This window comes from Squalius cephalus (assembly GCF_949319135.1).
Source record: "Squalius cephalus genome assembly, chromosome: 13".
In the NCBI taxonomy this organism is placed as follows: domain Eukaryota; kingdom Metazoa; phylum Chordata; class Actinopteri; order Cypriniformes; family Leuciscidae; genus Squalius; species Squalius cephalus.
The window spans coordinates 28,212,903-28,229,968 of NC_137134.1; the positions used below are offsets into that span (position 1 = coordinate 28,212,903).

Below are 17,066 nucleotides of genomic sequence, written 5' to 3' on the forward strand. Positions count from 1 at the left end.
GCTACCGGAAGCCAGTTATTTTCACTTATAAAGTTTTAAATATGTATATTTTTACGACAAAACCGCATGACTTCACACTATAAACACTGAAAGATCTAAGACATTTTCTAAAATAACTGAAAATGTGTTCGTCTGAAAAAAGATTGACATATGCATCTCGAACGGCTTGAGGGTGAGTAAATCATGGGTTAAATATCATTTTTGGGCGAACTATCCCTTTAAGATCCCTTCATATATCAAGTCATTGCATATGGAGGTATATTTGATTCAAATCAACTGAACGCCTGTGACAGTGTGGTTTGTAGTTGTAGAGAAAAGCCACACATGTGTATCAGTAAATTTGAAGTCAAAGAGAGAAATGGTTTAAGAGTTGCAAACTTGTAGACTTTTTTTTCTCTCCCACAAACACAACACAACAGTTACACCTACTCAAATTCTTCATTGCGGTTTCACAAATCCTATTCTACAAATCACAAATTAAGAAACTCGTATGCTCCCATTTTTTATACAATTGCTGCAGTGAACATGTCCTTAAAACAACCCTTAACGTTCGTTTTCAAAACTGTGCAATTCACCGAGTGATTAGTGATGTCCGTTGATGTTCCAAAACAAGTAGCGTAGCGAAATACATATTTCTGTTGGAGGACTCATTGCTCATTAATATTACTGCGCTTCAGACTCAAATATCGAGCGGAAGTTTATACGCGGTTGTGAGGTATCTGAAAAAATAGTTCCACTATAGCAAATCAGACGGATTGAAATCATACATTGCGCCGATATATTTGTTTTTAATCATCAACGAACACCACTAACCACTCGGTGAGTTGCACAGTTTTGAAAACGAACGTTAAGGGTTGTTTTAAGGACACCAAAACAAACCAGAAAAGAGACTCAAAGTGCTAAGTACCGGAATTATCCTTTAACCCCTCAGAGCCGCATGGAGCACTTTTATGATGGATAGATGCAAGTGACTTTTTTGATCTTCAAACTGATCCACTGCCATTATAAAGCTAGGAAGTGTCAGTTTTTTTTTTTTTTTTTTTTTTTTTATAACTCAGATTGTATTTGTCTGAAAGAAGAAAGTCATATACACCTAGAATGGCTTGAAGGTAAGTAAATCATGGGGTAATATTCATTTAAAAGTGAATACCCTTTTAACAAAATAAGGGAAGAATATACCTTGTACAATTAAGCAAGCTGTGCTGGGTAGAGTCTCTCTCTGGATGTCAGCAGCTGTGGCAGAGGGCTAGGGAATAGGGTGACCACCCGTCCCGCGTAGCGCGTGCGCGCACAGCGTTTGAAGCCCAATTCACGCGTCACGCAAATTGAGACCGTGTCACGCATAATCTATGCTTGCTCAAAAAAAAGTTGGTCGCTCTATATACTCGAGCCCCAAGCAGACAAACGAACATTACTTGACATTTCAGCACGCTATTGTTGCCACACAAACCCCTCAGTTGAACTGCTGACTAGGTTGTTGTCAACTTTTTCGTTGTTGTCATGACAGCGCACGCACGCGCATACCAGACACACTTGGAAGGAAGGAACTTTCAGATGCGCGCTTTCCAATTCGAAAAATTCGAGAAAGAGACTGTCTGAGAGCCAACGCCATCATCAATTAAAAAGAGAAGGTGTGAGTACAAGAAACAAGAATGGGGAAATGAATATTTGTGGCTGAAAGGTGTTGAGGGGGATACCGAGAGGGCTTTTTGTGACCTTTGCAAAACGTCCTTCTCAATCGGACATGGAGGGAGGGGAATACGAGGTCAATCGTATTTTTTTTAAATACTTTTTTTTAACTGTTCCTGTGGTGTTGAGCAACTACAATTCCTGTTAATCCTATAAATTTATATTATAATTTATTAATTTATTAAAATTTATTTTTAAATAAATAAAATTAAATAGTAAATCTTAAGTGGAAGTACATCTGTCAATTCATTGAATGTTCAAAATATTATGAGTCTTTATTTAGAAAAAAAATACACATTGGTTGGCCTATTCATGAGCATACATCAAAAATTACACGTTTAGGAGAATAGGGCATTATTAATACTATGCAAGGTGGTATGTGCTAGAAATGGGTAAACCACTATCAGTGAGTCTGCCAGTGGGGCACCGCCGCGCCAGACAGTGTCCCACATTGTCCCTCAGAAACATACCCCTTGTCCCCCCTTGGGCTTATTAGCAGGTGGTCACCCTACTAGGGAATAAAAAATGTAAATATTACCAAAAGTATTACCAATTACACAACAAATACCAATTACAAATCTATTATTATTGTAATATTCCATACAGTCTGCCAAGCAGCCACATATAATTTGAGACAAACAAAATGGTTAACTTGATTTTAATACTACTAATAATTTGCTGCCTTCTCTGAAGACAAAGAGAGCCGTGAAAGCCTTTCAACAGAACCCAGGCTCCGTAAAAAATATTTTATGACGATGCTGGTTGGTTTAAGACGATGCTGGTCAGTTTATTTTATATAAAGACAGCTTAACGTTACATGACTGCTCTTTCACCTTGGTTGGCCAAGCACAAAGTTATAACATCTGAACATACCAGATGCTATATTCAGCTTTTATCATCACAGTTATAGCTAACTTACAGAATTAAATGAAAATACCTTCAATTAATTCTGTAAGTATTCAGTGACTGTAAAATCTACAAGCTACGTTTATGCTAACTGTTAGTGTGCAAACTACGATTTAAAGACAGCAAAACAGAAGTCATAATAACTTACAACAGCCTGTCCGGTAGCACGTGTAATCAATAATAATAATAACCTGAGCTAATAGCTTACCGGGCTAACGTTAACTAATGCTTATGTTTACAGTCTGGGATAACGTTATTTGAGCGATCGTCATTGTGGTGGTTTTCCATTACAAGCTCAGCTCGACTCGATTCTACTCACCATGTTTGTTTTCCATTGTGAATATCTAGTGTCTTGTACCTGATGTGGTAACTTACCTTTTTCGTTATGGATTGAGTAAGACGCCGCCACTTCAGCGGGGTCAGTTCATGTTGTGTAACGTATAACGTTACCGGGAGTGAGCGAGTCGAGTCGGGGCGAATTGAGCTAACGTTATAGGGATCTATCTAACGTTACTCTAGATAATGTCACTGAAATATACCAAACGAAAAATTGTGAATATCTCGTACGTGAGTCATTCCACGAAACCGGTACGATTTGGACAAACACATTTTTGGATTTTTTACTTTTATGTATTACTTTTCTGAACAACCCACAACATTAATTACATGTTTAACTTCCAGAAAATCATATTTTCCCACCTCAGGCATCAAATCCCTATTATTATTGGTAATTATTTTAAGCTATGGGCACTATTAGTCTTCAACCCCGTTATGGACACTATGGGAGCTCTCTGAATATGATTATAAAATATATTTGTAATGAAATCAACATTTTTCTATTAATCATATGTCCCTCACACTAATTCAGTAATTGTAAATGTAAAATTTACATATAATTTTACACTTATGCTATACTAAAGCCTGAAATGGGCACTTTTTGTGACAGCAACCTCATCATTTTTGATCAAAGATGTGGCTTAACTTCAGAATTTTAACTAAAATCAGTATTCTTATGATTGCTCTGAACATTTCTGACTAAGTTCAACAAACATTAAATTACTTATTCATAAACTTAAAAAAAAATAATAAAAATGTAGGTGTGACGGGGTTGAGACTAAGATTAACAGGGTTGAAGATGGTAACGGGGTTGAAGAGACAAATTCAGCTAAACATATACATCGTTGTTTTGTTCTCAAATTCACTGAAAGATTTTCTATGAGCACTGTATTTCATTATGTAACCAAGAAAAACAACATATATAAATTGCAATTGCAACTCAGTTTTATTAACCCGACTGCAGGAAAAACAACAATAACTTTAAATACATTAGAACATTATAAACTGACTAAATAGGTCATCAAAATAAAACATACTACTTGTGTGCTTTTTTGATGTGTTTGTGTGTCTGTGCGAACATGTTTTTGTGTGTTTTTTTGCATGTGCGCGCGCTTCGTGGTAAAAAAGTAACGGGGTTGAGTGTGATGGGGTTGTGATTTTTTGCTTGAAAATGGCCACTGCTCTACATGTAGTGAACAACAAGAGAGTACATGGCATTCATTGTATTAAGAAATCATGTATATTTTTGAAATAACAAAGATAATTTTCACAAGTAATAGAATTCTATCTTTATTTGATGTAACGGGGTTGAGTCGTTGAGCTTGACGACCACAATATCAGATTCTAAATAAGTTATAGTTATATAAGAAGGTGGTAACTTGCCTGTGTCTACACACAGTGTTGTTCAGAAGACTTCTATGATGTTAATTCATGTTATTGATGTCACATATAAGGATCTGTTCATTAGTTTTATGGGGGAGAATGGTTTGTGTAACGGGGTTGAGGGATTACTGAGGGACGGAACTAAATTATGTGATTTTAATAAATAATCATGAATTTACTTAGAAAAAAAACATTACCAGCAAAAAAGCACAGATAGATATTCATGGGAATGGCAAAATGTATGGACTTTTTTCTAATTATATTATTCATATTCCAAGTACACTTTCAAAGAAGGCCATGAGGGACATGACAAAATAGGTGGTGTCAACTGAAAAACAAGATAATTTCTAATATAAAGATAATATGTATGTCATTATTTTTAAACTTTATTAAAGGAGACATTTCAATTGATACAAAAAGCTTTTAAGAATAGATTTTGGTGACCCAATAGGTAAAATACACTTAAAAACTTCAGAGGGACTCAAATCGTACCGGTTTCGTGGAATGACTCACGTACCTTTACACCTGCATGTGGTTCCTTTTCCATATGGATTGAGAAAGAAGACGCCACTTCACCGCGGTCAGTTCAGGTTGTTTTTAGTCGACTCGGGGCGAACGTCACTGAAGCTAATGTCACTGAAATATGTCAAACGAAACAATCAGCAGCACTCACTCATATCAACGGTATTAATATATCCATATACTTATAAAATAGATTTCATGTTAACGTTTCATACCTGAGATGTGTTATTCTTTCAAAAATGTTGAATTCTCTGGTACCGTTGGCCGCGCAATTTCAAAATTCAAACAGCAACGATCCCACAATGCTATGCGGCGGCTGTAAAATAATGCTTCTACAGTGTTACAATAAAATTACAGGACTGTCCATAAATTTCCCATCATGCATTTGCATTTACTATAAAAACATGAATACAACATGTTGTTGTAAAATTTATTGTAAAAATTACATCAATTGCTAACAGTGTAGGGCTGCGAATTTAGACATTTAGGACCAGTCGGTTTCTATGGCTAGCCTTTTTAGTCTAGCTAACACTTTTCCATCTGTCCACCCTTGGGTGGCTTTCTCTGAAAGGTATGGCCAAAAGCCTCTGGTTTTTACTATTTCTATCTTTTTCCTGAACTCAGCTTCCTTATTTATACCTATCCCTTGGGAGTGGTGTGCATTAAGGATTTCTAGTCTCATGGATATTCCTGTTTGATATTTTATCATTTGTTCTACCAGGCTAGTTGAGGCACCTAGGGTTTTCCCCAGATCATCAACCATTTTTGCCTTAAGCATATTGTTATCTTTTGCCCCTTGGAATTTCATATTCTGTAGGAGCTGGATGGCAGTGATACTGTCTTCCTTAGCCTGTCTAGCTGGACCTCGCCTAGGTTTAGAGACTACTTCTTCTTCTTCTGATTCAGATTCTGTTTGCGTCCTTCTCCTACCCTGCCTGAATATATCAGCTAGGATGAACAAATCTATTTGTGGTTTAACTGACAAGGGCTTTTTAGGGCGCCTGCTTTCTTCCTCTTTATTAGAGTCTGAGCTGTCTGAGCTGGAGGGAGAATCAGAAGGTTCTCCTCCCCTTTCTACTTCTTGTCTATACTCTTCCCTTGCTAGGTCTTCCTCACTAAAAGGGGAAGTTGATGCTTCCTTTTTTCTTTTAGGTGAAGCAGCTTTCTACAGTTTTCTTGGAACTTTACCCTGGGGGGGTGGGCTTGCTATGCGTGGCCTCCCATAGTTTCCACACGTCTCTGATCGTTGGTTCATATTTATCTTTTGTATAGTCTTCTAATAAAATATAACACAGTGCTTTTTGTATTTGATCTAGCTGTTCTGCTAACATGTAATATTTTGCTTTTTTGCTGGTTCCCGGCATATCCAGGATCTCATCAGCGGTAAGTCCACAAACAAGCTGCATTATTTTCTGCCCTGGTCCCCTGAGTGCTGCTGAATGTGAATTCAGTGGACTAAACACATGACCAGGGTAGGTTAGAAATGTTCTACCTCCCAGGGTATTATTTTCTCTTTTATGCGAGCTGCATTTATGTTCATTGGACTGACTTCTGGATTTTTTTGTATTAACCCTACTTCTGCGAGGTATTTCCTCATCTTCGGTATCTTCTGAGCCTGAACTATGATTAGGCTCTTTATTTATCTGCACTCTGGGTTTATTATCGTTTAACTTTCTTGGTACGGTTTAAACCCTGTCTCTCTCATTTTCCATGATTCTCTCTCTCTAGTTAAGGGACTGAATCCAGCCATGAGATTGCTTTGTTTGGGAATAGCTCCCAGGTAGTGGGGTGCGATTAAATATTCCTCCCTGATCGGCCTGATCTGATGGCGTGGGTGATACGGCCGTGACTGAAGTGTCTGGGTATGGAATACCGTTTCTATCTACCACTCTGTTAGTTCCTCTAATAAGCGGCACAGTGACATCGTTGTCACCCATTTCTACTGTAACCTTATCGCCTGGTCTTTTTGCGGCAACTCCCCTGACCAGCGGTCCTAATCCATCTGAATTGGATGTATATATATAGTACTGTCAACGATTAGGAATTCTCTTTCTTCGAATCTTCCTGCTTCGTTTAGTAGCCTATTTAGTTGATCTTGTGGGAGGAGAGTGATATTAGTTATTTTATCCATGACTGTGCATCGATCTGCTCCTACCTGGGAACAATTTAAAATAGTCCATGTAATGGAGTATTTAAGGTTATCATCTCTGGGTTTTGAGGGTTTGTTTAGGTACTCTGCGGCCCTTCAGCGCTGTCCTCAAGAATGATTACCTTTAGCATGCTTAATCCTAAATCAAACTATTCTCAGGCGTCCCTGAGACAGCTTTAGGGTTAGAAGGGAAGTAACTACCCAAGTTATCTTCTTCCATGCACTTTTGGAGACAGTGGTGAGCATTCGAATGGTACTGGGGTATTGATTTTGATAGTTATTGTTTACTAGGATTCTGCTTATTAAATTAATAATAATAATCCCGGATGAGCCTTCATATGGTGAGATCTGGTATTTATCTCATCTCCTGAAGAACCTCTAGTATCGAAGTAGGTGGTCTTTTGCTGTCAGGTCAGAATAGGATTAAATCCTCACTAGCTTGTTTAGCCTATACCAGTAAATCTAGGTGTGTCCCTACACCTTCGTGAAACAATAACAATCATTGACAACTAGGCCTATTGATCAAATTCATGCTTAACCTCCAGCAGAATCTTTCCTGGATCCTTCGATGTCCTTGGTCTTGCAAGATATACTATAATGCTCTTTCTATTACTTATAGAACTGTCTTTGTAAGCTGAAGTAAAACTAAACAGTATTTGTCTTTATAAAATAAAAATGTATTGGAACAAAAGATAACCATACTGGTTACACAATGATTAATATTTGTAGCAAAATATCAAAAGGTTACAGCTTATAATACTTCAGCTTATCCAATCTCAACAGGGCAGTCCTGTATAAGTGGAAAATTACACAGGCTATTTACCTTGTAAGCAGTTCAAGCAATAGATGTAAAAAATAACTTGTCCTCATCCGAGCTATTCAAGTTAAGATAATACAGCAGAGCAAATAGAGCAAAAAGAATTTCAGTTAAAGCTGCAGTCCGTAGTTTTTCCTCTTTGTCACCATCTCTGTTCGAAATCTGCAATTGCAGTTATTTGCGGAATTATCAACTTTACGTGGGTTGTACAACCCCAAATTAGAAAAAGTTGGGACACTGTACAAATTGTGAGTAAAAAAGGAATGGAATAATTTACAAATCTCATAAACTTATATTTTATTCACAATAGAATATAGATAACATATCAAATGTTGAAAGTGAGACATTTTGAAATGTCATGCCAAATATTGGCTCATTTTGGATTTCATGAGAGCTACACATTCCAAAAAAGTTGGGACAGGTAGCAATAAGAGGCCGGAAAAGTTCAATGTACATATAAGGAACAGCTGGAGGACCAATTTGCAACTTATTAGGTCAATTGGCAACATGATTGGGTATAAAAAGAGCCTCTCAGAGTGGCAGTGTCTCTCAGAAGTCAAGATGGGCAGAGGATCACCAATTCCCCCAATGCTGTGGCGAAAAATAGTGGAGCAATATCAGAAAGGAGTTTCTCAGAGAAAAATTGCAAAGAGTTTGAAGTTATCATCATCTACAGTGCATAATATCATCCAAAGATTCAGAGAATCTGGAACAATCTCTGTGCGTAAGGGTCCAGGCCGGAAAACCATACTGGATGCCCGTGATCTTCGGGCCCTTAGACGGCACTGCATCACATACAGGAATGCTACTGTAATGGAAATCACAACATGGGCTCAGGAATACTTCCAGAAAACATTGTCGGTGAACACAATCCATAGTTCGCCGTTGCCAGCTAAAACTCTATAGGTCAAAAAAGAAGCCATATCTAGCGCAGGCTCATTAACAATGGACTGTGGCAAAGTGGAAAACTGTTCTGTGGTCAGTTCTTTTTGGAAAACTGGGACACCATGTCATCCAGACTAAAGAGGACAAGGACAACCCAAGTTGTTATCAGCGCTCAGTTCAGAAGCCTGCATCTCTGATGGTATGGGGTTGCATGAGTGCGTGTGGCATGGGCAGCTTACACATCTGGAAAGGCACCATCAGTGCTGAAAGGTATATCCAAGTTCTAGAACAACATATGCTCCCATCCAGATGTCATCTCTTTCAGGGAAGACCTAGCATTTTCCAACATGACAATGCCAGACCATATACTGCATGAATTACAATATCATGGCTGCGTAGAAGAAGGATCCGGGTACTGAAATGGCCAGCCTGCAGTCCAGATCTTTCACCCATAGAAAACATTTGGTGCATCATAAAGAGGAAGATGCAACAAAGAAGACTTAAGACAGTTGAGCAACTAGAAGCCTGTATTAGACAAGAATGGGACAACATTCCTATTCCTAAACTTGAGCAACTTGTCTCCTCAGTCCCCAGACGTTTGCAGACTGTTATAAAAAGAAGAGGGGATGCCACACAGAGGTAAACATGGCCTTGTCCCAACTTTTTTGAGATGTGTAGATGCCATGAAATTTAAAACAACTTATTTTTCCCTTAAGATTATACATTTTCTCAGTTTAAACATTTGATATGTCATCTATGTTGTATTTTGAATAAAATATTGAAATTTGAAACTTCCATATCATTGCATTCTGTTTTTATTCACAATTTGTACAGTGTCCCAACTTTTTCTGATTTGGGGTTGTACATCGGCATGAAACAGCGCGGATGAATCCAATGTTTTGAGGAGAGTGTGCGGCTGTCAATCACCACGCCGGTGTGGATACGGGCATTCAGAATCACAGATTATATTTTTTGGAAGTATGACCAATATTAGAATTTTCGGAAAATGACGTCTGAACAAGTAAGTAACATCCACTTTTATTCTGATCAACTAAGGGGAAAAAAGCATTGCAGTAAATCATGCTGATTAAATCCAACGATCGCTTATCATATCTTATCAAACCGTGCAAATCATAGAAGAGAAGTTATTTTGTACAAACAAATAACATTCATAGTGCTATGAAATAAACGGTGTATGAACGGAATCCCTGTTATGCATAAATGTGTTATAATATAACATAATATAAACATCTTACGACAGGAAAATGTTCACTTTACCGATCTGATTCAGATCCAATACTTGACAACGGAGGAGGCGTGTTTGATTTTCTTGGAGTAGAGGTGAATTGCTCCCTCTCATAGCTAGCACAAAATAATTCAAATTACCATAATAGCAAAACAAGAAAGGCACAACAAAGGAAACTCTGTAACTGTGTAAATTAAGCGAACAAGTGCGCTACTCTTACATAATTTAACTATTGAACTGTCTTACCTGTCTAGCAAAAAAAATAAAAAGCCGTCTCTGCGTCCGTTTTGAACCCCTTTAAAACACGGAGTTCACGCCATCTTTCAAAAGCCCTGCCGATGTTTATCCTTGTTTTTGCATGAGCCCGTTTGCAGTCTCTTTTTTTCTCTAGCCACTCCGAAGTCCTAAGTCTTTTGGGTTTTACAACTGGTGAATCTCCAGTTGTCACTGGTGATTGTCATTTGAAACATTCTGGATCCGCCATAAGTGCTGTGAGAAAAGGCTATAAATCTCAAGCGGGAAGGAAGTCGACCGACCGGAAGTTGAAGTCGGCCGGGTGCCGCCATCTTGAGCGGAACTTCACTTGCGTTAGCAATCCCATTGACTTCCATTCATTTTGGCGTCACTTTGACAGCGAATAACTTTACATCTGAGGCGTTTGAAGACTCCATTTGTCCATTTTTTATTTCTAAAGAAACACGACAATGTATAAAATGCTCCATTACCTTGTAGCTTATGTTATGGCCCCGTAGAAGCAGTTTTTGTAAAAGTAGGCTAACGATTGCGTCATAACCAAGCGACTCTTTGTCGCACATTAGAGAGATTACCGTATGGACAGGAGGAGAAGCTCGCTGGCAATCGGGGGGACGTAGAGGCAAAATGACAATATAATTAATCAGAATACCTAGCAAAAGTTGATCCTGCTCCATGCTCATGGACAATTCCTACTCACACTCTCCGTCTCTGCAAGATTCGGAAGGGAATGATTCAGATTTCTCTTGGCACAGCTACTAGAAGACAGACGGGTTGCTCACGTGGTCCGTGTAACGCTTTGCTCGGTTTGAGTCTGCGCGTCAGGAAAGGAAGTGCTAAGAAATCGCTAAAAATGGGCTTCACTTGTCTCAATTGAGTTCCAATGGGGTCGCTGTGTCCATTTCTTTTACTGTCTATGATAAATCTACACCTCGAACATCCCCACACGCAATATAGCCTATTAGCCGGGACTCCTTCTTTATGTGGACAGATGTGTCGTAATGACGCAAAGACATGCTTGAATTTCCCGCGGAAATCCACCAGTACCACTGGAATTAAAATCATTATTAAAAGCTAAACGATTTGAATCGAGCTAAGGCAAGCAGATAGTTTTGAACACTGGCTGGTTATGTTTTATTATTATTATTATTATTATTTTGGATAATTTTTAACACAAAAAAGTTACGGACTGCAGCTTTAATAAACTGAACTGGAAGAGAGCTAATTTCTCCCCAGGGATGCACACGACATCAAAATAAAAAATGCAACCACTAAAAGTCAAAAAGCAGTCATATTTATACGGAACTGGGTTACATTGTTCCTATGCAATTTCTTGTTTTGTTTTTTTCCCAGAGGAACTAAATCATGTGACATCAACCTTCTATTGCCTCAGTCAAGGAGGCTTCCGGTTTCCCATATCGGGGCATTCTTCGTCCTTTCCGTCTTGTGCGCTTCGGGCCTCTGTGTAAGTGTGTGCGTGTATATGTATCTGGAAGTGTATTTGTAGGTTCATAATATCTTTCAAAATCCAAATAATTCCCAACACTAGTATTACATATTCCCGCTCTTATTCATGCAAATGTTTTTAAACCATTCATGCGTGACAAGACAAAAAAGAGCTTGATGCCTGTGAATGTCCTGACTGTGACACACAGAAAGACTCGCGCTGATATCGTGCGTGCGCACAAGACAGCCCAGAATAGAGTTCTCTTTCGCGCTTGAACGAACAATAACACACAATTATGCCAAAATGTCTTTTTGTCGAGTATCTTCATAACATAAGAGCAGTCTTATGATGAACGTGAAGAGTTGTGACTCGTGAGAGAATGAGGCGCGTGTGAGATCCACGTCTCTGTCAGCAGCGGCTGGCCTTAAAGGGACAGTACACACTAGCCACTAATTATCTCTGTCGTTAAAGTTTACAAAGAACAAAGGGAACAGAGAAAAACACTCACTGCTCTTGACTAAAGAACTTTTGTAACTTTAATAAGGATTAGTCTATATATAATTTATAATTAATGCAGCGCAGACTGTTTGATAACTTCATTACTTTACTCTTATAGCATTTATATATTAAGTTTTTGTTCCAAATAAAAATCAGAGTTTAGACCTGAATTCAAAATTGATCTCACAGTAAAATCACAGTTTAATCATTTACACTTGAGAATAGTGTATAGTTAAGAAACATTTTCTTCATCGGTTCACTGAAAACCCCTTGATAGTAGGCCTAATGCTTAAAATGTCAGAAAACACTCAGATTGATCTGAAACACGACTGACCTGTGACATTTTCAAATGAATTCTGGCCCTGTATGAAAACTAAGAGCAGAAGAGTGAGATGTTGCATGAGTGTTGGATTAGATATATGTTTTCTGTTGTGCCTCGTGTTAAAAGAGTCCTTATGGGAAAACTCATTATATCAATGTACATTTTTCAGTACATTAATAAAAAAAAATGTTTTAGCTGTATAAATGATGGTTTGCCCCAGAAAATCTTGCAGAGGTACAAATATAATAAAAAAAAAATACTGTTTTAGAGAAGAATAAGCTTAGTAGTAACATAAAAATTAATAAATAACGTTTTATTAATGTAAAGCTTTTTGTAGCGCACTGCTGAACTTGTTAAAATATGTATAACGTTTGTATTCCTCCAGGAGACGTGGCTCGACATGATAAATGTAATAAAACATGGAGAAACTCTTTAACCTCAGAGTGAGAAAACTTTATTGATAAAGGCAAGAAAAATACATATGACAAATGGAGAGCGGTAGTAGTAAAGTGAGATCTCTGTGTCTCTATTCATTTGTTTTACATGTCTGAGGGAAATATAAACAATAAAGACCTTCAAATTGTTTTTAAAAATATCAAGACACTGACAATGCAAAGGGAGAGCACAAGCTTGAGTAATAAACTACATTTATAAGGACAAAAACACTAGAAAAACAAGAAATACATTTGAAGAACATCTGATGTTCAGCGTGTTGCTTTAGATTTCAATACTTCCTGAAAAAGATGAACATATAAAGCTATAAATCGAACAAATATTTATGCAAAAACAGTTTGTGAGAAATTACATCATCAGTTAGGCACCTGATGTGTGAATATGTGCTTGATCTTGTTCAGCTCTTCTGGATCCGATCTCATAAACCAGAACAATGACAGTAGCCACGCCCACCAGAGCAGAGAGGACCAATCGGATCACAGCTTCAGTAGTACCACAACAGTGGACAGAGTCTGAGGAATAAAAACATCAAACTGAGATCAGATCAGTCAATAAACGCTAATATCAGCACTGACTTCAACTAAGATCATCAGTGCTGTGGTACCTGCACATGTGTGACAGAGTGTGTTGATGTCCAGATGTGTGGTCTGGTTGCTGATAGGATTGTTCAGCACACAGCTGTAGGTGTTTTTATCCTGATATTCCACCTCCAGAGGTAGAGAGAGACTGATGCTGAGATCACACACACTGATGCTGGACAATACACTGATTCCTTTGTACCAGGAGAGAGTCACATCATGCACATTCAACACTGATGAACACAACAATGAACAATTTGACGACGATGATGATGATGATGATGAACAAGTGTGACTAAATATGACAGGAACAGGAAGACGAGCTGGAAAACATGAGAGAATAAGGAGAAATCTGAACAAATACAAAGTTCTGTTATGAAACTCTAGATGGCACAGACTGAATGGTCCTTAAATTGAGTGAGTGTTTATATGGTCTGTCATCTCAAACTATAAAATAAGAAAACATATGACTGGTGCTGAGCCAGAGAACGATGCGCTCTGCACTTGTCATATCAGTGTTTTCAACCACATAATGTTTCTTTTAGGTTTCAGACATTTAAATACACATAGGTACAAGAAAAAACATTTAGCCGTTTTTACAAGAAAAAAACGGTAGTTTGTAAAATACACTGATCTTGATGGAAGCGGCAATAATAATAATTTCAGCTTGACAACATGTTTTATTCACATTCTAATGTGAATAAAATTTACTTGTGAAAAGGTTAATAAAATGAGAATATATTTGAAGGAAAGGACAACTCAGATCCGGCCCACATCTGGTACACGTGGATTCAACATATACCGGATCTGGGCCGACACTATGTTGCTGTCTGGGAAATGATTTCTACTCACCATACACAGATACATTGAATGTTTTTGATGATGGTGATGATAAAAATGATTTTGCTCTAGTTATATGAAGTTTATAGATTCCAGCCTGTTCAGTTGTGATGTTTGTGATGGTCAGAGATCCAGTTTGATTGTCCAGCTTCAGTCTGTCTCTGAATCTCCCATCAGTGAAAGCTAGTGTTTCTGTCTCAGACTCCCACACTATGTCATTTTCACGTAGGCCTATTTCAGTAAGCCCAGGGTTTAAAGTGACTGAATCTCCCTCCGACACTGACACTGACTTCACCTTATCTGCATCACCAAACACACATGGAGAATAAACAGAAACAGGGTTTGTCACAGATTAACTTTTAAATAACTTTATGATTGTTTGAGAAAGTAAATAGTTTGAAATTTAAAATGAATAATATCATAAAACAACAGAATATGTAAAATGGTGTGTGGATATTATATGGAGTGATCAAAAAATAAAAAGGTGAAACAAATATTTAACTCACAGCTGATAGAGAGAATGAAAGTTGTGCTCATTGGTTGGTTGGTATTTGCGCTATAATCTCCACCATGTTCAGTTGTGATGTTTGTGATGGTCAGAGATCCAGTTTGATCGTCCACCTTCAGTCTGTCTCTGAATCTCCCATCAGCAACATCATCATATACAGTGATGCTGTCATTATTTACATTTATTTCAGCTAGTAAATATTTCCCAAACCACCACCGAATTTGATATCCAGCCTTCATTTCATAACTACCAAAGTGTAGAGTGACCGAATCTCCCTCCATCTTTGACATTTTTGACAATGATGTACCACCAAACACACCTGAAGAACAGAGAGTTAGTCACAGATTAAAGATTTAAATAACTTGATTTCGGTTTGATGAAGCTTCACTAAAATACTTTAATTCTTTCAATCTGAAGTGAATAACATTCTGCAGCAGAATGTTGTTGTATAAACAGAAAACATGCTGAATTAAATGTGTAATAATTAAAACATAATTTTACATGGACCAGAAACTAAATAAAATGACACGCTTACTTAGATAAGAGTAATGTCACACTTAAAACAAATGCTGTTGGGTATTTTAGCTTCATATTTGACATATCCGTAAAAAATTAGTTTAGACCTGAATCAAAACTTTAAAAATCAATAACTTATACTTGAGAACAACAGTCAATGTTAATCATCTCTGACTAATCTCACCAATAATGCATTACATACATAGTACTACAACAGAAGCAACTGAAGCCTTAAAAATCATTTCAAACTCACCATCCAGACGCCACAAACAGAACAAAACTACGTTGAGAAACATTTTCTTCACCGGTTCACTGAAAACCCTACGATAGTGATCCTTAAAATGTCTGATAACACACCGACTGATCGGAAACACGACTGAACTGATATTTATCTGGTTGAAGCTTATCTCAACAGGTTTCAACCTCCGTCGTAGTTTCCTTTATCAAAGGAAATCATGAAAATAAAGCTGTTGCTGATCTTATATTTTCAAATGAATTCTGGCCCTGTATTAGTTGAGTGAACTGTTGCATGAGTGTTGTGAGGGTCAATCCATTTGACCTCTGACCCTTATTTGACAGCACTTTATTTCAGTGTAAAGATGTTTTGTGTGGAGTAGAAGATTAAAAGGTTCACATTAGCAGCAGAGATGATGGACAAACGCTTCAAAAACTAGTTGACACACAGACGACACACATCAAGACCACATTTCTGTACAGATAAAACAAAGAGGAAACCCATTGCAGTGTCTGATTAGGTTTGAGTTCGTGTTTGAGATCTCAGGCTTTTGATTGCAGACTTTATCTTGGTAAATCTGAGCAAAATAATTCTTGAAGCACATGCGAGTTTACCATGGTCTTTTCTTCTGGAGAAACGGAGAAGCGTAGAGGCCTGGATCAGTGTTTTCCTAAATTCATGTTAAGTTATGATGGGCTTAGACAAAACAAACAAAGGTTGGAAAACAATAAACTGAAAAGATTCAATATTTTTGTGCACGGACATCTCCAACATGACAACAAATTCAGTGAAGGTCCGAGCGCCTCCTGCTGGATGAACCGTGAGGAGAAACATTGTCACAACACCAGGATGTGTGTGTAGCAAACAGACAGACAAAGATTCAGAAGAAGATAATTCCAATACGAAGTTTAATCCAATACAGAGTAGAGACACATCTAACGTAAACGAGACCGAGCAGAGAATGAATGTGATGGTACAACAAGCACAAACGAGACTAACGAGACTGAAACCAATGTAAACAAATGAGAAGCGGGAAAACTGAACACAGGAATTCACAAGAGGTGATGATGACGCGCTTCTACAGTTATTAACATCATACATCTATCAAAGATGTTTATAACACTATACTTTTTGCAATATTAACTTGGCATTAAATTAGCCAACATAAGTAAAAACTGCTGCTATATGCAATCCAGCTGGTGAGGGAGTAACGGATAATTTAAAATCTTTCTCTCTTCAAGTTTCTGGAAAACAGAAACTTTCTTTTCTCTGTGTGCCATGAATACAGATTTCACTCATCCACTCATGGTGTCTTGCACTACATGTTCACCTTTAACATTTTAGAGGTTGAACCTGTGAACCTTTGACCAATGTTTGTAAAGTGGACTGAGAGCTCCACTGCAAACATTTATTAAATGCAACAGATAATAGAGACTAACTAGGACCACATCTATTTAAAGTGCACTCAATCTGGTAAAAAAGAA

At 37.7% G+C, this 17,066-nt stretch overlaps 1 protein-coding gene and 1 long non-coding RNA gene across 2 annotated transcripts; both read right to left on the reverse strand.

Moving 5' to 3' along the window:
- Positions 1-1,182: 1,182 nt before the first annotated feature.
- LOC307170350 lies at positions 1,183-5,127 on the reverse strand. The gene is made up of 3 exons (XR_013823355.1): positions 5,052-5,127; positions 4,832-4,950; positions 1,183-1,246 (listed from the first exon to the last, which is right to left on the reverse strand). It is a non-coding gene; the product is annotated as an uncharacterized lncRNA (long non-coding RNA).
- A 7,759-nt stretch (positions 5,128-12,886) lies between these two features.
- On the reverse strand, positions 12,887-15,703 carry LOC307169096 (uncharacterized protein). Its single transcript, XM_079889515.1, has 6 exons — positions 15,601-15,703; positions 14,830-15,150; positions 14,336-14,623; positions 13,510-13,806; positions 13,274-13,417; positions 12,887-13,186 (listed from the first exon to the last, which is right to left on the reverse strand). Exons 1-6 carry the CDS (start codon positions 15,641-15,643, stop codon positions 13,170-13,172), a joined length of 1,110 nt encoding a protein of 369 aa, XP_079745641.1. The 5' UTR covers positions 15,644-15,703; the 3' UTR covers positions 12,887-13,169.
- Positions 15,704-17,066: the final 1,363 nt, after the last annotated feature.